General features: G+C 35.0%; 1 protein-coding gene across 26 annotated transcripts in view; it reads right to left on the bottom strand.

The window, feature by feature from the left end:
• Positions 1–22,725, bottom strand: part of GPHN (gephyrin) — a 280,408-nt gene that overhangs the window by 63,065 nt on the left and 194,618 nt on the right. For 9 of the 26 annotated variants that reach the window (XM_027894065.1, XM_027894070.1, XM_027894069.1 and 6 more), the window contains 3 exons: positions 13,707–13,763; positions 11,640–11,711; positions 5,544–5,585 (listed from right to left, as the gene is read on the bottom strand). The exons of 4 other annotated variants lie outside the window; for them this stretch is intronic. In XM_027894065.1, coding sequence (XP_027749866.1) covers positions 5,544–5,585; positions 11,640–11,711; positions 13,707–13,763 — 171 coding nt within the window. The remainder of the gene's footprint in view (positions 1–5,543; positions 5,586–11,639; positions 11,712–13,706; positions 13,764–22,725) is intronic. 13 more of the 26 variants (XM_027894073.1, XM_027894080.1, XM_027894083.1 and 10 more) reach the window with 3 other exon arrangements.

Here is a 22,725-nt window from a genome sequence, read left to right as displayed (position 1 = left end):
GTATGAACTAATAATGGATCTAATTAGGAGATTCAGCAATGGGCAAACAAAGATAAATAGTATTTAAAGTACAAATATAGCAACATTTCTTAATGAATTTTAAAATATTAATTATCTAAGATGCCATTAATCAAAGTTATTAATGTATACTTTGATCAATTACTGCAATAACATACTTTCTTTCCTGATGTAACTTGAAGTTTTGCCATACTCTATTCTCACATGGCAGAGAGAATGCTAGAGAAGATACTTCGTAATCCTAACCCTAAACTGATCCTAATATCATGAACGAAGATAGAACCAGCAAAACTATCTTCTATGAATAAGGAAACTAGATCACTGTTTTTCATAAATATTTGCTCTTGAATGTGCACTGAGAAAACCATGTTTCTCTAAAAGTGAGAATTTTAATTCATTCATTTTTCTTAAGCCTAGGGTAAGGTGGTACTATTAGCAAAGCAAAAATGCAATCCTTTAAATGGCAATTGCCAAAGAGAAAGTTCTGACCTGTTGTTCATGTTTGAAAGAGAAATACCTAGAAATTCTAATTTTACTTAAAAACTCATTATTCTATAAGCCACTGCAAAAATCCTCCCCAAAAAACCAAAATCACAGAAACCCAGGACTAGATTGTTCCAGCATGGTCTGAGGAGCCCCAATTGATTGGTGGATCCTTAGTGGCTCTATTGTGTTCATTTATTTACTGGAAAAATATTATTTCAAATTTCAAAAAGCCTCTCTACAAAGTATATGGCGTTCCTAAGGAAACAAGATAGGCAATCTCAATTCAATAAAAGAATTTTTGTTCAATGGCTCAGTATATTTATGTCAGATGTAAAGAAACAAATTTTCTATCTGCTGGACTTCTGCGTCAAATCAGAGAAGAAAACACTAACTGCTTACATTTACTTTATTTGTGCTCTGTAGAGCAGATTGACAACAGATATCAACAGTGAACTTAACATCCCGTGCCTAAATCTGAATTCTAGGTTCTGTGCTGGTGGTAAACATCTGAAAGTCAGAGTTGCAGTTCCTGGTCTTTCAGCACTGCCTTCTATTCAATCTAGCCTAGGTAGGAGAACCAATCTCTTACCTGTCTTTAGCTCTACAGAACAAGATTCAGTTATTAACAATTTTGTAACGTATACCATATAAAAACGTTTGACCTAGAGCACTTAAAAACCTTCATGTGGTCTCTGAATGGTCTTCTGAAGTCAACTACCTGCTGCAGGAAACAGCAGTGACTCTTATTCTCTGAATACTGCTACTTAATTCCTTGTACTGGTTACTCTGTATAATTAGGTTAGACAATACAGGTCTCTGTTGTTTTATTAACAATGTTAACTATACAACCAAATCTCATCAATAAGTATGCAGCCAATATATATTCCAAAACTATTTTATGGAAATAATTGTATTTTGTGGGAGAGAAAAGTAATGTAATATTTTGCAGATCTTTCACAATAAAAGGCACCATGTTCTAACCACTCAGTGAGGCTAAATAAAACATATGACAAGCTACAGACCTGAGTGTCTTCCTCTTTGAAAAACTTAGTTTGTTTAGAAAGCAGGAATAGCACTGCAGTAAGCATTTTGTTGCCACTATCCTTCCAACAAGCAGATCAGTAGGTTTCCTTCATTACGCTTTTAGCCAAACACAAAGCGCATGCAAAAGCCAGAGGACAGGGAGAGAGGGAGACAGAGGGGGGAAGAAACTGATGTTGGTAATAGAAAGACTGAGATACAAATGAGAATAAAAAATGGGGCCATTGTATAACACTGTCTAAGCGTAATTTTATACATTAGGAGACTATGGACCTTCGTTGGACAATCTGTTCCATTTACATTGTTTGTGATATTTGTAAGATACAAGCTGCTGTCAGAGTACTTCTAAAAATGTAAGTGAAACCAATTTGATGTAATAATTTTTTAAGTGAACTACTGCTATTTAAAAATAAATTACTATGTTTTGTGACAACTGGATAATAAGTAAATTACAGATATATTATACATATACTATACTTCACAACTGCTAATTCATTATTAGTCCTAATTAATAATTTTACTCTTAGACAAATCATTTAAGTAGCCCTGCTAATATTCACAAAAATTACAGGCATGAAAAGCTTTATTGCATACTGTAAAATTTAAAGATAATATGAATGTATATTTTATCATTATAGTATTTTAGAGCATTAAAGCTTTACTTCTCTTGATACAAGGAAATCACTATTTAAAGAAACTCACTTCAATTTCACTGAATTGAAACAAAGACACCACCTCATTTTAGACAAGTCGAATTGTTAAGGTGCCAACTGGGGCTAAATAGGTATATAATACTACTATCCTATAATGCCTGGAGCTCAACAAACTAGAGCTTTTACTTTCTAAAAGTAAGCATAAGTTTCTAAAATCTTTCTGCCTGTTCACCTCAAATAGGCACAGCTGACCGCATCTACATTTTCATCCATGCAACTGGTGACAATAAAAAGGAACAGGTGAAAAGCTTTTTCTAGTTTTGGACTCAGATGCAAAATAGCTTCTACAAGAACATTTTCTATGAAAAAACACAGTCAGCAAATTCTCCCTTAAATTCTTGACAGTGTAGAATATGCAGGTACTGTTTCTCTTCTGCTGGAAGATCTTCAATTTCTTTAATCAAAGACATTCTATGGGACAGCAAATCCTTGATAGTACACACACTTCCCTTTTTGGCAAGTGGAGCTCTACCGATGCCAATTAATCCAATTCCAGAACTTTTCTCAACAACGAAAATTGTGAGAAAATTTTTCACGATGATTCTAATACACCTATTTCCTATAAACAGAATTCAGAAATCATTTATATGAGGTTCTCTCTTTTATCTTTTGTTGTACCTTAGTCAAAAGGCACATTCAGTTGAATTCCAGCACTGATTCCATTTCTCTCGTCACTGTGTTCCTGATATCATCTGAAAGTCTAAAGCTATTTGGTGATGACTTGGTCAAAGAAAAGCAAGAATCTCCAAACTTGGTGCTTTAAGAATGAGTTTAAGAAAAATATTTTCTTGGAATAAGAACCACAGAAATAGGTGTGGACATAAGAAACAACCTTAAGATCCTATCAAAAGTGTGGTCCATTTTTCCCTCCTGGATATGAGACATTATACAATACAATATTACTCACTTTCTTCCCCTGATAAAAACTGCTGGCAGGCTTTCAGACTTGATTTAACAATACTTCAGTTTGGGAGATTTCCTATCATGTCATTTAGAGGTCAAGATGTTGTTTACTCATAGTAACCTTTCCCATTTTCCAAAATAATAGCAGATGACGTTGAGCATTGCTTGACATGCATTCTGACATTAGGCTGTATTTCCAAATGAAGAGTCTCTCACAAAGACAGAAATGAGACTACGAATCCTTTAGAGACCCCAGAGAACATCCAACTCCTTCTCGCCTCTTCAAATAGCTACAACTGCCAGAGAGATCTTAAATTTCAATGGATTTGTTCCTTTGGATCTGTCACTGGCTCAAATGGTCTATTCAAAAATACACAAGGCGCTATCCTGCCACCAGAGAACAATCTATTTTGCAGTTTAAAACAGGGTTATTTAGGTCTTGCTCTGTGTGTTCCACGACATGAAATTCTGATTTCTGACTAGCTAGAAACTGCATCACAAGATCTGGTTCACCAGATATCTGCATTTTAGATAGGAAGATCTTGCCCTTGGACAGAACATAAAGGATGAATTGCTTTCACAGTCTTGCAGTGCCATCTTGATACTTCAGCTAGTAGAGTCTTTACTACAAATTGCAAATAAATGATAGCTTTGGAGAAGGCAAAAAAGTTTTTGGAATCTGATCAAGCAGGAGACCCGTACCTGTTGACTAGTCACCAGCTGCAATACCTTGGTTTGTATTTCTTTCAAGACAGTGATCCCTCCATAAAGTGGAGGGAAGGACAAATGGCTGAAGTTGCAGGCAAAGCATGAAGAGTCCAGTTTCCCTGAAAGAGGCTTACTGATTCATAATCTCTAAGAGCATGTTCACCATTTTTGCCGATGTGAACTATGGAATGCCTGTTGATCCACTGCTTTCTCTTAATTTCAGAAGAACGGAATGAGGATGGTTTCTGTCTTGCAACTGTAAGCACTAAACTTAATTTCTTGCTCCTATATTAGCACATGAATATAGTATAATTTATTTATTCTATATGGGTGTTTTGATGATAATGATAAAAACAATGAGGCTTTCATACAGTAATGAGTCACAACAAACTGCAGGATACGTACCAGGTGCTTTTAAGAATACATACTTGATTATTTAGAATTACTTGTCTCCTGGTGCAGACAGACAACAACTATTGATCCATTACAGAAAAACCGGTAAGCATCTTTCTTCTTAAGAACTGTTCTATTACATCTTTTGCCTAGTCATACACTGAAACTAGGAAAAAACTTTCTATTGCTAAGGATAAGGAAGTGCTAGAAATGATTGCTTGAGAAGCTGAAGATTTTGAGAATAAATTACACACACATCAGCCAGGTACTGGTTACATACAGATCTTTCTGTTTAGGGACAAAGTGATCGAGTAGGTGACCTCTTTAGGTTTGCATTTTGTATAATTTCCATGAATAGAACATTCAGATCAGGTCTAGAACTTGGCCCACAGTGTGACATAGAGCGAACTGTCAACTTTTTATGAGATCTTGTCAACTTTGAGGGATTATTTTAAAATACAGAATAAATAGCTATATCTGCTCAAGACTGATTCAGTGTAGCAGAAAACCTCAAGTCTATCATTTTCATACTCATCCATTTATCAATTATAATATTATGCTGAAGCCTAATCTTTACACAGGAGGTCATGGCTTTAATTTGACAGTATTTTATAAACTATTTCTATCCCATGATATCATGACTTCTAGTTTATCTTAACATATTTCTTCTTTTTCCTCCATTCTAATTACAATTGAAAGTATTTTGATTTTCAGGTCCTGTTAAGATGGTACTATACCTCATTACAGAAGATGATCATGAAGCTGATACAGAAGTATTTCAAATGGTATATGCATTTTGGCAGGCAGTGACCTAAGCCAGAGCTTTGTGAACTAACAATGATCTTCAGATATAATGAACACACCTATATCTAGACAAGTAATTAGTAATTATAACTTGATGGCCATCTTTATAGAGTCTTTCCAGTTTCACTATTCAAAAAGGGGTCAGACTAACCAGTGCAGCATTTGGCATTTTGTTATTTTTATTTTAATGTAAGAGATAACTAAGGATGCTTTTATCATACAATTTAAGCTCATGTGCTATGTAGCAGATGCCTAGCTAGACTATACATCCTGGTGGCCCCAGAGTGGTACGGTGATTTTAAAACCACGCTGAACATGGTTGCAGATTGATCATGCAAAATCTGCCCCCCAAGCTGATTTTTCCCCACTTGTGCACAGTGCAAAGCAAAAAAAAAAAAAAAGAATAAAAGTAAACGAAATCAAAAAGTGTGATGGGTGAGCAGGTCGACTGTGTGAGAGAACACGTGCAAAGTATACCTCAGAAACACTATAGGTGGATGAGCACGAAGGGAGTCGAGCCTGGTTGTGCAGTGGGGAAAAGAAAACATTGTTAAAAAAGAAATGGTGGCACAGTAAGGGTCTCAGAAGGTTTTCTGTATAGGTGGTTCCAGCACTGAGATAGTAACAGGGGGTTCATAAAGTTTCCATGACCAGCTATTTCAGAGACTCCAAATTTATGCCTTTTAAGGTGGAAGTTTCTTAAAAGAAAAAAAAAAAAGAGTTGTATTTGAAAAATAATTAAAACTAACGATGAAATCTGAAGACAGCTATCAATCCTTCCTCCTTTAAATAACTGACAACACTATCCTTAGGAAAATAAGGTATTCTAGGATGAAACTTTACTAATCTCTTTCATTTAAAACTATTAGTTTTATTCTAACTCTGCAGAGGCTTCAAAGTGAAACCCATTAGAGGTCCTGTATATCTTTATGTGTTGACATACTCAGAACCAGCATTTTAATGACAGAGGTTTGTCTTTAATCTCACTGCCCCAAAAACCAGAATAACTTGCAAAGTTCAGTGACTAGTGGCCAAATATAGTTTAGTAGAAAACTGCAGATTATGCCTCTAAGCAGTGTAAAGTCTGTGATTCTTGAGGGACTCTGTCCACTGTCAGAAGGTTGCAGTACACACAGAAGTTAATTGGTAACACTAGTTTTACTGATTGCTTAAGACAAATTTTGTTTATACAGGATAGCCAATACTCGAAACTATTAATCACCCAGACATAAATCAAGTATTAAAAAAGGACACTCCAGTAATTTATACGAAAATTCTCCCTTTGGGTAAAAGTATTTCATGTTTCACTGTCTGTGAAGAATGAGTAAAAGCAGCCTAATAAGTAAAAATTAAAAAGACATGGTTCTTATAAATGCACTAAAAATCTCCTCTTGATGTTTTTGTAGGAGGAAAAATGAATTATGAGAAGACTAACTTCCTTAGAAAACTAGGCAAAACTTCCTTAGACTTAAAAAACTGTACAGCAGTTTGGATACGTTTGTGGTAAAGATGAATCCAGCAAGAATTTCCACATAAGCTATTAGTGACCACTTGCTGACTTAGGTATATAATGGACTGAGCAGAGAACATGGTATTCATACGAAGTCTTGGAAGAATATTCTTCAGTCTCAAATGTGTATTCCATATTTTTTCACTGAAATATAAAATATCACTTCCAATGTCACATTGGTCTGTGTTAAATTATGTCTCAATTTCTATACAATTGATTTTTTCTCCTTGAAAAGGTTTTAATATTCTGAAAACATTTTTGTTCCTTTCTTGCATTGTGTATTTCATTTGCTCATCCAGATAACACTACCAAGAAAATTTGAATCACTTCACATCATCTTAAATATTCACATCCTCAACACTTTCTTCAAGTGATGAAATGTTTTCTTATGTTGAGATGATTTGCAGAAGGATTAAGACAAAACCAGAAAATTCCTTTGGACAATGAGCAAGAGTAAAACCTATAGTTTTAAGAAATCAATTATTAATCTAAACAGTCTATTTTATAACTAAAGAAAAAAAAGAAAAAAGAGAGATCCTCTTCTGAGAGAGCAGAAACTGTTCCTAGAAACATTGCTTTTTAAATCTTTCTAAGAAAGATAGAACAGGGGTGTGGCTATTCACCTAAGACTTTTGGAAGAGTTTCTAATTAAGATTCTCATAAATAATGTCCAGCCATTGTTCCCATGGTTTGTCTTTCAACAGCATGGAAGAAACCATTAGCTTGGGCTTTGCAGATGAGAATCCAAAGTACGCAGTAATAGCAAGAATCATCATAGCATCAGTTTTTTTTAAGACTGAGCAACTAGATTAACAAAAACAATGGTGAGGAGGTTTGGAACCATTCTCCACGAAGATCTCACCCTGTCTACTCTCACACCAATTCACAAGGGGTATGGTAGACACTTGTGTACTTTAATCTTCTCTTAGATAACTACTACAAGTAGAATACTATTACTTTCCTTGTCAGAGTATCCTGTAATCTAATTATCCATATTTTCATTAATAATGGAACCATTTAACTTCAGTTTTATTCCAATTAGAATTTAATAACTGCAAGTAATTTTATATTTTTTCATAGTTCTAATTCTATAGAAGCAAATGATAATATTCCCTTCAGTAAGATACCAGTATATTTTATTTCTTCCTATGCTAAAAAACAGACACACATAATTTTCCTCAATCTCCTAATCTTACTCCAAAATTCATTTTTATTTATGCATAGCCTCTCAACGTACTTATTTAATTTTCTCATAAAGATGAAATCAAAGGTATACTGAAGGGCTCTAGTCTCAAAATGACCTAATGTTGCTGAGGAAAGGATTATGCTCACAGAGCACTTCCACACATGGGGATTGCTGTTTATTTTATCTTCAATTGGATCACACAATGTGAATGTTTTATCTGCTGCACACTTATAATTTCCTGATAATTTCTATGTGTTACTTTCTTGCTAACTAGTCTCCATCTTTAAGCATCTGTCTGATTCCAGGATTTTGTAAGTTTCTGTGCTATTACAACTAAATGTCAGTCCTTTTCCAAGCTCCTTGGATGTTTCTGCAATCTATCACCTATTCTACTTAAAATTTGTTGTCATATATGAACTTAAATGATTCTTTCTTCCAGTTTGACAGAGGGTGGAAGCTCTCCTTATTTTACATGCTACCGGACAACCCCTACATATTACCTTAGGTGAAGTTAATGAGCTAACATTTGGGTTCTTTCCCCCCACATTAACATTCAATTTAAGGGCTAAATTATCAGTCAAAGAAATTTCCCACCGTGAAGATGATTTTAAAAGAGCTATGCCTATTTACCTCAACTGAGAACTTGGCTCAAAGGCTGCAGGAGCAATTGGTTATCAGTTGGAGGGCCTTATTGGCTTGACTCAGATCTTTAATAATGGAATATTAGGATCAAGAATAAAAATCATGTAAATGTAATCCTTCATCACGGCCAAAGAAGGCAGGTACTTAAAATCAGAGAGAAAATGCATGCAGGAGACTGTAGACTCTGAGAGACAGAAGCCTGTATGAGAAATTATTATCCCTGTTTCATTTAACATAATCTATTGACAGTATTTGGCCTCTGCTAGGAGTTCTGAGAACATTTTTCCGGAACAAACCCAGAATCTCTGAGTTGGAGCCATGCTGCTTAAAAGCCACAAAAAACTGTCTGCCATATCACTTGGGAACTCCGTGTAGAACTTCTATACTTAGATTTAAATTTTTTTCTGATGGGCTTTCCATAATATTTTTCTGTGGATATTAAACTTGCATTTAAAATTCTTAGCCTGCACAAGTACAAAAAACCCCCAACCCCAAAAATCTCCAAAGCACAGACTGAAGCATTATTGTTCTGCTGAATTTCAGAGTAATTCCACACTTTCATAAAAGTATTGGTTTTAGCAGGTATTATGAGTTCTAAAATACAAACCAGTAAACTCTTTCACTGTTGATCATGTCAGTAGCAAATACACTTGCTACTGCTACATTAATTTGAACAGTGGGGAAATGCTAACATATCCAAGTGATAGAACACTATTTTTTCGCAACAGTTCAGTGCTGGTCTCTAGGAGGGGCCAAAGGATTAAGGAATGAAAATAACTTCAAGATGAATGAATTTTTCAAGAAGAAATGCAAACCCAATCTTAGGTCAGTATTAACTTTTTGTAAATGGTTATGTGTTACTGCTGATACTAAAAGATATTAAAAATAAAAACTACTTAACTTCCAAAAATTGCTTAATTAATTTTCATGCACGTTTTCAGTGCAATTTTATTTCAAATATCTGTCAGGCTTTCCAAGCTTTTGGTGGCATTTGGGATATTCTGCAGAATTCCAATGTTTCCCACACATTTCCAATAGCTTTTGAATTTAATCCAGAAAGCATGTCTTTGCAAATCATTCTGGAATGAAGGTTCCACCTTAATGGTATTTTGCAATACAGAATTGTGCAATAGCATTTCATTTTTACTTACGAAGCTGGCCATCAGATACTACATGCCCCCCCTCCCTTACCATTCAATACTTTTGCCACGTTGTAGGAGTATCAGCAACTTACATCTAAAACCCTTTCCAAAAGCAGTATGGAAAAACTGAAAATTATTTTAACAATGAACTATTAACAGATTCCTCATTATTTTTTTCTCCAATTCTCCCCTATTGAGAACTGCCCAGTATTTCCTTTCTTTGATCAGTCATTTGTATATTGTCTTTTAAAATGCTGTCCTGTCTAAAACATCCATTATTGCCACATGAATCAGAGCAGCAGCAACAAAGCAGTAAATTTTAGCAATGTGCCCTGCTTGTTTCAAGAAACTTAAAGGCGTATGCAGAATATGTGGAACATTTCTTTGTTTAATTACTTACATTCTTTACTGACTGACTGATTTAGATCGTGTGGGGTATGGTCACAAAATAACAGATAAATTGGCACAGAGGAACAGGACAATTTCATGACAACTCATGTAGTCATGTTGTCCTGGCTAAAGTAGTCACAACTTTTAATTTGAAATCTTTCCCCCTGTGACAATCTTTGAAATGATGTGTGATTAGAACATCTTTTTTGTAGTACAAGATTTCATGGCATAATTTTTTTTCCTGGCTTTATACTTACTCTTAAGTATTAAATCACAAATTTAAGAATGAGTAGTTTAAAATAAAGGAACTTGCTTTGTCTTGATTGTGACTAATAAATTTGAGTTGCCACCAAATCTGAAATATGACACAGCTTATTCCCCTCAAAACTTGCTTCTTAAAAGATTTGCCAGGAAAAAGGTACTGTCCTTTAATCAAATGTATTTTATAGAAACTGCAAAATATTAGCAGCTCCATTTCCTTGTATTTGACCTGCAAAAGATTATAAACTCAAGAACTTGTATTTGGCAATAAGTAGTAATCAACTTTATGTCAGACACATAGCTGGATAAGCAAAAACACCCAAAGGGGTAAAAATTATCAAATCATTATCATTACCAAAATTATCTTGCACTGTATAACCTTAGTGGATTATGCATTAGAATGATAGTGCTGAGGATGACAACAATCATAGCGTATGAAAGACAAACAGGACATGAATCCAAAGAAATTATTCAGACAAACTTCAGTGGATGGATGTGCAAAGGGATAAAGGGTTACTGAGTTTCACATCTACTATGCTCAAAGTGTAATTTTTTTCCTAATTTACATTATATTCAAAATTATGTGGCTTAAAGTCACTTCCATAGAATTGCTGAAAAGCTGATTTTAATTTATTAGTTGAACTTCTAAACATGAGGTACTGCTGTCTGTATTGTTATGTTGCATTTAACTTGCTTTATGAAATATTTCTATGAAAAATGTGCAACTTTATAGGGGTGTCATGACATACACTAGATTCTAATTATTTTTCTTTTTTTGTTTCATTAAGGAATCATTTTTTTTCTCCATTAAGGAATAAATGTACTGCATAGGAAATATGCTGCAGAATTTTATGCATTAGTCTGCTAAAAAAAAGAAGCAACAAAATTTTCACAGCTGTCATTCAGCCAAATATTAACCTAACCCAAAAAGATTGAAGCTAAAGATAGAGGTACATGTGAACCTATCCACTTTTGGGTTACCTTATATCAGTCACAGTTTTTGGTTCAGGTAGGAAGTCAATCACTGGCAGAAAGTACTTTTATCCTTTAAATTAAGGGCATCTGTCTTATTTATTGCTAAGTTAAATTTCAGGAAACTTTTGAATACGCAACTTCGATTTTGGAAGTTTAGATATGCAACTTCGATTTTGGAAAGGGATTTTTTTTTATTTTATTTTTAGTTTCTGTAAAGCCAAGCAGTTTGATTAGCATTGATTAAAATGCAGTAAAATGCAGTAGGATATCCTTTTAAACAAGTTGTCAATTAGGTCAGGTTTCTCATACACATTAAAATGAAGCCCCAGCAAGAAAAGAAAGAAAACACAAAGGGAGAAAGAGAGAGAGAAAGGAAAAAGATGGGGATGAGAGGACAAACCAATCAGATTTGGTGTTACCAGCCAGCGGAAGTTTTAAAAAAATCAGATCACCGAGTGAAATCGTACATTTACTCGGAGAGAGCATCCTTTGACATTGCCTTCTAGGTGACCTCTGAGCTCCTCCAGCTTTCGATGGAGCTATGTGTAAACATCAGAAAATGAATTGAAAAAGCAACCTGTTCTTATCATTGGGGGTTTTTTCCCTTAATTTTTCTTTTGTTCTTTGTTTTTGTGTTTTATTTTGTTTTTAATAAATCATAGCTTAACACATTTCTCACTGCCTCTGCCAAAACATTTCAAGACATCAAAGTGCTTTGAACAACATGGACATACAAACTCAGTAAACTTGGAATCTGGAAGCAAGATATCTTTTCTTAACATGGCTTTTTCCCACTAGAGGAAAAAAAACCCTGAAAAATCAAGGGAGCTATCATTCTAAAGCTACTGAATTTCTGCTACATTGTTTATAATGTATGTATTTATTTATTTGCTTGTTTACTGGTAAGGTTGTGTCTAGAATTTGTTTCCATAAATAATAATTTTTAGAGGTAAATATGCATGTTTGGGAACCTCAATTAGGACTTCCCATTTTCTATAAGGAAGGTTTTGTGTCTAAATATGTATTTTGGGTCATAGAATTAAATCCTAGGCAATCAGATACAGAAATACTCATCCAAAATTAGGTATCATTGGGTGTCCATAAAAATAAAAGGTGAAACTCACCACATAAATAAGCTACATCTTCTGTATATGCACATGCATTACAAATCTAGAACTGTATGTGATGACCCAAGCTTCAAGACACACAGGCCACTGCAGTTACATACACAGTTTTCAAAGGCAGCATAGAAACTGTGCTGGTTTTTATTTTCCTCCATGTGATTTCAGTGGTCTGAACGTCTCCCACTGAAACAGTGTCTCATTCATGTACAGTGCTCTTCTCATCTACACTGTAATTAAAACCTCTTCCCAAATCACAAGATGAAAAGATAAAGCCTCACAGACAGTGAGGAATGATACAGATGCCTCTAGGTAGAACTTGTATAAACAAGTAGCAACTGGCTTCTTTTTCTATGCTGAGATCAATTTAAGTGGTGGCATTACTGGAAAGAGGTACATAACTAATCTTTTCCCTCCCCTTCTTTGTGCTCAGTGAAATAACATTTTCACAAAGAGCAGCTGTAGAACAGTGTTAGAGAACAGAAGATGGCTTGTCCTGGAACAAAGCAATACACTCATATACAAAACCAAAACAAAAACAGAGGTAAAAAAACAAGAAGGCAGAAAAGGCAAGGAGAATGCACAAGAAAAAAACAAATAATTAGTGCTTGAGAAAGTGCTAAAAGGAAATAAAGTGGGGAAAAGTGAAAAATTGGATAGCTGAAATAGAGGCAACTCTTGAGATGGAACCTAAACAAAATGGCTTGGACTGCATATGATCAGCATCTTGGTTCTAAACCATTTAGCAGGGTGTAACAGTATGCATGGTGGGTACCGGTTTAGATATCTGCCTGTTCTGTTAAGCAATCTAAATATTTGGGCATATTTATGCAAACATCGAAAGGCAGAAGATACTAATTATCAGCAAAACAGAGGCTCCATTCTTAGACTCATGTGAATCTCTCATTTCATCTTTATTTACTCTGGTATTTTTTCTAATTTAAAGGCTATGTATGTATGAAATATTTAACTATCTTGTAATGGTGTTTTACAGACTTAAATACAAAAAATGTCACCACTATAAAAGTTTAATTATGTTTGAAGATGGGAAGCATTAGTTTGAAGATGAGTAAGCCACTTCTCTATGTAACAGGCAACAAACAACACAGATCAGAGAAGTGGTTTAATCATGATCACCAAATTACAGGCACTTCAAGAAAGTTGTTACTATCTCTTATTTCTAGTGACATCCAAAACTACCTAACTGGCAGCCTGCCTTCAGTGGGTTGTTCTATGTGTAGCACAGAAACAAACAAAATGTGACCCAACAGCAATAAGAATACTGAAATAAAAATGATGGGATGGTGAGAAATGGAAAAGCCCCTTCCCTCCCTCCCCTCACCTCCCCCTTCAAAAGGAAAAGTGTAGGCTATAGAAGAAAACTTGCAAAATAAATGTTAGAAACATATTTACTTTGAGGGATCCAACTCTACTAGCAACTCCTTTGCTTTCATCCGGCCGTCTAATTTGCTACAATGGGGGAAGATGGGTAAAAAAGACAGAAGAATAAAGAAAAAGTGAACTTAAAAAAATTTCCACACAATCAGTTAGCAGTACATGCAAGACATCAATTTGACTCTCTGAGACACCTCTAGAGGACAAAGACACAGACTCTTAATTTCTGAAATAAATGATGCTTTATCATGGCATTTTAAACTTGCTTTGTTGATCACTTTTATCTCAATATATTACCAATCCGGCACACATGTTGCATGCTGAATTCACTAACATTTTTGAAAGAATACATGTTACTTATCTGAATTGAATATTAAAAGTAATAAAGTTCTTAAACTCTCACTGAAGAAAAAAACAGCCTATACTTTCCACAAATCATACGATCAGAGCTATAACTGGGAGCCTGCAAGTATCATGACTGATACTTGACAGAATGCAATACAGATTCCTGTTGACCCAGGTCTAGAGATTTTAGCCACTGCTACCAAGATTCCCAGTTAAAAATTATGCTGCCCAACCAGAAAATTTTAATGCCAGACCAACATTATATTTTTATTTTAAATATTTAAATACATCACATATATAATCCCCAACATCTCCTACCTGATTCCTTTTCCTTTATTATATAAATTTTTTTCCTATATGATGCAAAGTATGGAAGAAACAAATTACGTAGCTTCTCAAAAGGCTTCATATTGTTAGAAGCATGTAAAATAAAACACTCATTTACAGCAAAAGGTTTTTTCAGAATTGCTAAATCTGGTAAACAAATGTCTTTTACTGATAAATTCGTGTCATTTGAAATAGAGAAGAACACTATAAAAACTATTTTAGCAATATGCTTCCAGTCTGAGTCAAGACTGAATTGAAAGTTTTTATTATCTGATGGTTGTTTCATAGCTTAAGTAAAATAAAATCCCACATGACTGAGGTGAACCCTTTCAAACCACACTAATTGTTTTTTCTTTAAGAAAGGAAGCCAAAGAGTGAACGAACCATAGAAATTCAATGATGCTTTATGTTCTCTGGAGGACATTAGCAGAGGCACAAGTTAAATTGTCCTGTTTCTTTCTACCTGACCCACATAAAATGGAGAAATTCTTACTCAAAACCCAGTCCACTGCATTTATTTTTTTTCAACTTGCATTTGATTCTCAAGAAAACAATGTAACAAAACAATATATTAACAATAAAAGTATTTAGTTCTGATAGAGTGTCCATTCACAAAATACACTGGAAATATTTATGTTAATTCTTGCTTTCCTTCCCTGGTCTTATGGCATTAAAATAGCATATGATTTGAACTCTCAAGTGAGACACCCACATTACTGTTATCATGGGACTCCAAGTAAATCTCCAATCAATTCTAGTATACCAGGAAGAAACTGTCCTTCTTGAATAAAATATGTCTCCTTTAGAAGACAAATTCAATTAAAATATATGCAGTTATAACCTAGTTGCTATATATTTCCTAACTGAGGAAAAACAAAAGGAAACCTCAACTGGGAAAAAAAGATCCTTATCTGAAAAGAAAACATCAGGACCTAGAGCAAAGATACTTTCCCCAATATCCTGGTTGAGATACTACCAGTTCCAGATAGTAAGACATAATCTAGTAGAACCCAAATTCATCTTTCCAATTTGAAACTTTTTTCAAAAATAATATATTCAGTTTTGTTTTGAAAAATGAGAAATAGAAAAAAATAAATGCTTATAATCTCACATAATAACATGGACCTAGGTCATTAAGAAAAATTTTACATAACACAGAAAACTTAGGAAAAGTTGTAAATGGCAACAATATGCATTGCACTTCATGGGAAAAGTTTTTCTTGAATTACTCACCAACATGGGTATTGTGGCTGCTCAAGTTGTGCTGAAGGTTTAGGAGTCAGTCAGAAATGAGACTGGAGATATTACAGGTGCGTACAACTGACACTACTTAGTCTTTCTTTCTTCAAAATATATATAGAAATAATACACAATGCGTACACTACAAGCAACGAAGTTATAAATGCTTGGACATATAAATTACAAGGAGATAGGCTGAGGCCAACTCTTGTGTTACATCCATGGCACAGTTAATATACTTGACAATGTGTTTTCTACAACTTGAATACTTCTCAAGGGATGAATCAGCGTTCTATGAGTATTGCACAAGCTATACTACATATGTCCTGGGAATTAAATAAGGTACTACCAGGAAGGTAAGGGACAGTAGGAATAAAAAAACCACACTTTTTTTCACAGCAAGTACCACAGAAAGGAATTCAGGTATATCTTTATCTTTGTCTGGTAAACTCCTGTATGATGATCTAGAAATGACAGATAAAGTACTAATTCAGAAAATGGCATGGGTTATACACTCTTTGTTTTTTAGAAACTCAGCCACAAGATGAACACTTGTAGCTATAAAAAGATTATGATGAAAGATGTGTGTAAGTGTTCTAAATCAAAAGTATCTATACCATAACACAAGCTAAATAAGTAGATGAAGAGATGAGGCAGGAGCAACATCAAGTAGTTATTGGCAAAATGTTACCTGGAAGACATGAAGGTTTTGGAACACTCTGAAGGTGGCCAATTAAGGTACTCAGTGTAATGAAGAAATGTAGGCAACATTCCAGGAAACTAACATGGTATAACACACAGATAGTTAAGATAAATGCATTATATTTATATCCCTTTCTTATCACAAGGCAATAATAGTAGGAGTCAATAGCTAATGATTAGCCACAGGTGTCCCTGTCCTGATATCTGAAGAACAAGGTGGAGTTGCAGTTGGAGTAGAATGAGATTGGAAGCCAGTGAAAGAAAATTTAGGAAGCAGGGAAATCAGAACCAAAGATTTAGCAAAGAGGAATGCTCAAATACACCTAATGACCTTGCTAAAAGATGAGTGAAGAGAAGATGTTTTCTAAGCAGAAGTCTTGCACATGGTTTATTATTCCTCTACCTTCCACCTAATAGAGCACCTGAGAAATGTACCTGTTTATCTTCATCCTTGATTTTACTTCAGAAAAAAGAATTTAAAATACCTAACCCTAAATACTTATCTAGACTAGCAGTTATACTTGTCAAAAAAAAAAGAACAGCTCTGAACAACTATATAATCTGAGACTCTGCCTTTAGTTGGATTATTTAAAGGAAGAGTTCCACAACAGGAGAAACAGCCTCAAACATTTAGCACTATCCATCTTAGACTCCTTTCCCTTTCTGATAATATACTCTGTTTGGGCTACTCTGAAGTTTCCCTGCTTACACTCTGACAAAGAAATTGGAATGTTGCTGGACCTAAAGCTTTCAGAAATGTGTTTTCCCATCCACATTCACCAAAAAGCCAAACCTCTGTCAGACTTTTTTTCAAAATCCTGGCCAATACATGCATGGCTCATAATGACAATAACTTTTTGATATGATCAAGTTACTTAATTCTGAAACTGAATAAATGCAACATTCACAGTGCAAACTCTTTACAGTAGTAGTTTAAAAAGATGTCAAGTTTCTCATTCAGTGGTTTGGGCATGCAGTATTGGAATCACAATAATCAAGAGATTACACTACACAGCATCCAAAACAAGTTCAGATTATTTGCTGTACACATAAGAAAAACGTAAGTGTTCTCCCACTTGATTACTACACAGAGATGTATGGCATAAAAGTTTTATTATGGTTGCTGCACTTCATAGATAATGGTAAATCTACAAAAGCATAATGTATGTGAATGCTAATGAATGCCAATAAAACATCGTAATGTAACCATGTCCTAACACAAAAGACTTGGTAATACACTGGTTATTTTACACCAACATGCGGCAGCCTAGTTCTTCAAAAATATCTATTCATTTAAGTGAAATTTAATGGTCAGAAATCAAATCTAAAAGTTGGTAGGCAAAATGCGCAGCCAGGGAAAGACAGACTACAATAAATATAAACATTATATAGTATTTCTCTATTTGTAGTGACAATGTCCTAAGTCTCATTTAAACTGGAGATCTGGGCATATAAGAGCTGGGTCCTCACTTCAATGATGCAGTTAACAGTTGCACAACACTCCTGTCACTCAGATGAAGGTTTGCAAACCCTTCTACCAGTTCAAGGCTGCCTTTCTCCCAGTTCTTCCTGACCACAGCCCTTTCTTTTCTCATAATGCTACTGCTGCCTCCTGCATCCAAGCTACTTCCTACTCTCTTCAAATCGCTCTAAGCCCTGCAGCCTCATCACTCAAGAGCCACAAATACTGCTTTGCATCATTTTAAACCTTTACCATATAACGTTTACATCCAATTTCTCCTCAATTCAATACTTTAAATTCTCCCATTCCAGAACTCCTTGAACATCTTTTCACTGTCTGCTGGCACATTTTGTTCCCTGCCTATGCCTGCAGCCTCACTGATTCTCTGGATTTCCCCACAAATGAAAGCAGAATTTTCACCTCATGCTCTGAGTAGAGCTTTTCAAAATCCAAACACCTGTTGCGTATGTCAGAAATCTGTCTTGGCAAGTAGGAAAGAAGGTCATATTTAAGAAAAAATAAAAACATATTAAGTCTTAGGTGGTGAACTTCTGCATTCTTTTTATATACCTTTCCCAAACAGACAATTCACTTCTGAATGTGCTGCTATTTTGCCTTGTTGTCCTAAGCTGAACTGAAGTTCTAAAAGCTGCAGCACATACAGGGCTATAGCACATTTAGCAGAGGACAGAGTCCTTTAAACATTTTCAGACACTAAGCTAGCTCCTATCAAAGACACCTTGGGGGTCATGGTGAAAACTTGCACCAATGAAGTCACTTAAAAGGGACCTGACGGTGCAACAGGTAGGTTATACAGCAAACCAGCTCTCTGGTAGGGTTATAAAGCAGATATTTGCTCTATTTGACCACTTTTAATAGTAAAATTAAGGGAGAGGTGCTTGTACTGAGGCACAGTGTAACAAAGAAGACCTCACTTTTCTGAAAATCGGTGGGCCAGTGGGACTTTAAGGGAAGAGTAAACCTCTCTGAGGATAAGTGCAGTTAAGATTTGTTCTCATATATCTGTAACAGTCTATACTTTTGACTAGACATGGCTGTGTTTAGAAAATCTGTATAAAGCTTCTTGTCCCATGTATTTCCTCACATTTACACATCCTGAGGAGTTCAACTGTAAAAGAGGAGCGGAAGGGTTGGTAAGGATACTGGAAAAGGGTGTAGCCACTAAAGCCATAGGAAACAATTAGAGCAGTGAGAGGATCTTGGAAGATGAAGTTAAGGTGGAAGGATCTGGGACTCAATTCACTTTGCAGAAGCTTAAAACAATATGACCTTTAAGGGGCTAACAACTAACAATAACCTGGGAAGTTACTAAGGTCACTTTGTCCATACTAACAGTGCTGTTCAGTGAAACCACCGTCCAAGGAGGCTGTCTAGAAAACTTAATAAAGCAAACCAAGTGTTGCAAAGAACTGCAGTGCCAGTGTATATGAACTCCTCTATCAAAGGCACCCCTCCCATTTTGAAAAGTATTTATAAAAGAAAAAAGCAGTCAAAAATTAAACTGCAACGAATGGTGCAAATTTGAAAACAACCAACAGCTGTTTTGAAATCTTGCCAAACCTGTTACTGTTTCTTACAGAATAAATCTACTGTAGGGTAATCAAGTGGGAGGCCCCATTTCCATCACAGTCACTGAAGAGAAATATGTTTCAAATGTAAACACTTTGAATGCCTCACCTTAAGGACCTCTATTTTGTCAGGGACTTTTTCCATACCTACATTCCTATAATCTCCAGTACGGCTAGTTTAAATAAAAAATGACATGCTGAAAAGTATGCATGTTTCAGTAAACGTAAATATCAATAAATGCCTACAGAAATTCTTCTCCACTAATAAGCAATGATAGTGTGAAAGGGATCAGAACCACTTCCATTCCTTTCAAACAAGGAAACATACTGTTGAAACTTAATTGAAGAAATCAAATTCTACCTTATTCATAAATGCCCTTTTAAAGAGATTATACATATTTTGCCTTTTAAAATTAAACTAAATGGGTAAGCAAATAGAGGCAATGATTTCAGATCTAAAGACAATTTTGAGTGTAATAAAAATGGGGATTTATTCGGATCGTTGCCATTACTAATAATCATCAGAACACATTCTAACACCAAATCTTGAGGCATCGGTGAATGGAATAATATCTTCATGGTCATACAATTTTGAACTTGCATTTTAACATGTCATCAGAGTTTTGTCATAATTTGTGCTGCTACAGTTTATTAATTTTGCAAAGGCAGAAATGTAGAAAAAAATTAAATACTATTTTCTCACATAATCTCTTCAAGAAGCAAACAGAATGAATTACACTGGTTGCTGATGTTCAAAATGGGACAATTCCCTGGCACTATAATGCCTTCTCCCTTTTCCTGTTGTAGAAAATTAAAGCAGGAAGAACAATCTTTGATTAATATTGTACTAAACAAAAAGTGGCACAACTAAACGAAAATTTTCTCAAACAGAGGCAATGCACTCGGTACATACTAAACACTCTTTGCAGATCCAGGATACAGAACTGGATAAGCATTGACCTAAGCCTTACATGGTTTTATATACAAAATAAAGGGCTTCTAACTTCCACTGTGAGAAAGGAAGTAATTAGAGTGATAAGCAGACAAAGAAGTTGAATTTACAGGGTGAACTGTATTAACAAATTTAGAATGTTTTTTTTTTATGAGAAGGCTGGACAAGCGATTGCGACAAATGTTCTTTTGATTCTAAAAACCATTACCTTTTCCATCACATTTTTCTCTCATTTCCTAGCACTGTTTATTGATGCTTAGTGATTGTTACAATTTAACAGGACTATTTAATGGAATGGACTTTGTATGCCAGGGATTACAACAATGCTTTCAAACCTTTCCAGATAAATTTATTTCATCTAATAGTTTAATGATCACTGTTCACTTCAGGTACTCTAAACTGTCATCTACTGCACTTAAAACAGATGGAGTAGGGCCCCACCAAATAAATATAACAGCATTAACTTAGTGCACACATCTTCCTCAGGTATGGTGACACAGTAGGCTGTAAACATGTGCACAGATTTTTTTTATTTTATTTTAAGCAATCATCCTGAGCAATAGAGAGGCACAGATTGAGGTAGAAGCGAGAACATCAGGCCCCATACCAAGTTCTCATTTTCCAGCCAGGAAATAAGGCACGGGAACTTGGCAGAAGAATGCTAAAGAGAAAGCATATTGTCCATTTTTCTAAAAACCTTCTGGGGAAATACTTGCTAAGTATAGCTACAGTACAAAAACTTGGATAATCAAGATGGTGTATGTACCTCTTGACAAATGAAACTCTCAAATGCTGCTAGCAATTGCTCAGGCTAAGTCCTAAAAGAAAATGCCTTGCCTTGTTTATCTTGGAAAAAAAAAAAATAATGACTATACTCACACTTGATGCATTGCTGTACCAACCTATAGATGTAAGGGTAACATAATTCTGAGAACTAGCTTTTGTAAAAGAGAAAACTTATCTGCTTGGATAAAAATGACACCAGACATGAGACCTTGATATGAAAGAGTTATTACAAAAAAATTCTCCAAATTGAGATAAGGTTTGTATTTCCTATACCTTCTAGAAACCAGATGATGACACAGACATATTCTAGAGTAAATGCTCTACATGAGCCTTGCATTGGGCTCAATCTGGTTTTAGATAAACAACTTTTGGATAAACTTTTTTTTTAGATAAACTAACTTTTTGGAGAGTTGCTTTTCTTACCACATCAGATCAAGAATGACTTCACATACTATAATGAAATTGCCCAATTGCTTGACTACATGAAGACAGACTTGCTGTAAAACAGGAAGTATTTGTAATATGGATTCAACAAATCTAAAGTGAAGAGGTACTCAATTCAAACAAGACTGATCTTGAAAAATACATTTCTCTGTATCAAGAGAGAAAAATTTTATTCACGAAGGGCAACAAATGACCACCTTTCATCAGCCTTTTGCAAAAGTACCACTCTGACTTTAGTTCTCAGCACTTCATGCAGCTTCTGGGGACACCCCATCAATAGGACAAGACAGCTTAAAATGGTTTAAAATAAAGAACTGAGCCACTGACAGATAATGTTGGAATGACAAAAAGCAGGTTTAGATAAAGAGAACACAGTACAGTGAGGTGGGACCAGATGGAGAGACAAATATCCCTTTAAGTGTCAGCTCCTGAAGAGTATACAAGGTAGATTCAACACTGAGTTAATGGATACTGTCATAAGAAGGATGCTAGAGAAGTTGTGGAGAACATTGTAGCTGGTGCCCCACGTCCTCTCCATCATTTTGGGCAATCCAGACCAGACTAGTTGGGTACACACTTATGGATGCTGGACAGACAACTGAATGTATGTATCTTTGTGCTCTTGAGCACATAGATATGAAAGGGTGAATGAAATCCTTTTTGTTTTAAAATACACCACCTATCTCTCCTATAATAGCTGGCATTGAACTTTGCTACAGCATCATTAAATTATTTGCTCTAAAAAGAAAGAAACAAGTAGAAGAAGATTGTTGTTTATCCTTACAGGTATACTTTTAAAATTTCTGATTATTTTATCAAAAAAGAAGACAGCAGTAAGTGATGTGAATTATTTATTATGTCAATAGTCAGTGAAAGCACAGAAGCAAGCCTTCCTGTACATAAGCTGTTGATTAAGGAACTAAAGAAGAAGAGCAGAAGAAAATCAAATTCCTACAAACAGCGCATATGACTATATGAAAATTCAGCCTGTAAGATGCATAGTTTTACTCTTGAAACCATTTTCCATAAACAAGATTGAGTCAATTGGCCTAGTTAATAGGAACTAATATCCCCAATGAAAAAAGAATGAACGGAGATGGGAAGTCAATATTCCTTCTCCAAGGGGCCAACTCCACAAGGCATCAAAATGATCTCCAAGTGTAAACAAACTCAACAAGCATTGGTGAAAGA

Source organism: Empidonax traillii, unplaced genomic scaffold (genome assembly GCF_003031625.1).
Source record: "Empidonax traillii isolate 1590-97213 ecotype Southwest subspecies unplaced genomic scaffold, ASM303162v1 scaffold415:size763157, whole genome shotgun sequence".
Lineage (NCBI taxonomy): Eukaryota > Metazoa > Chordata > Aves > Passeriformes > Tyrannidae > Empidonax > Empidonax traillii.
This window is presented reverse-complemented; position numbering and strand designations above follow the sequence as displayed.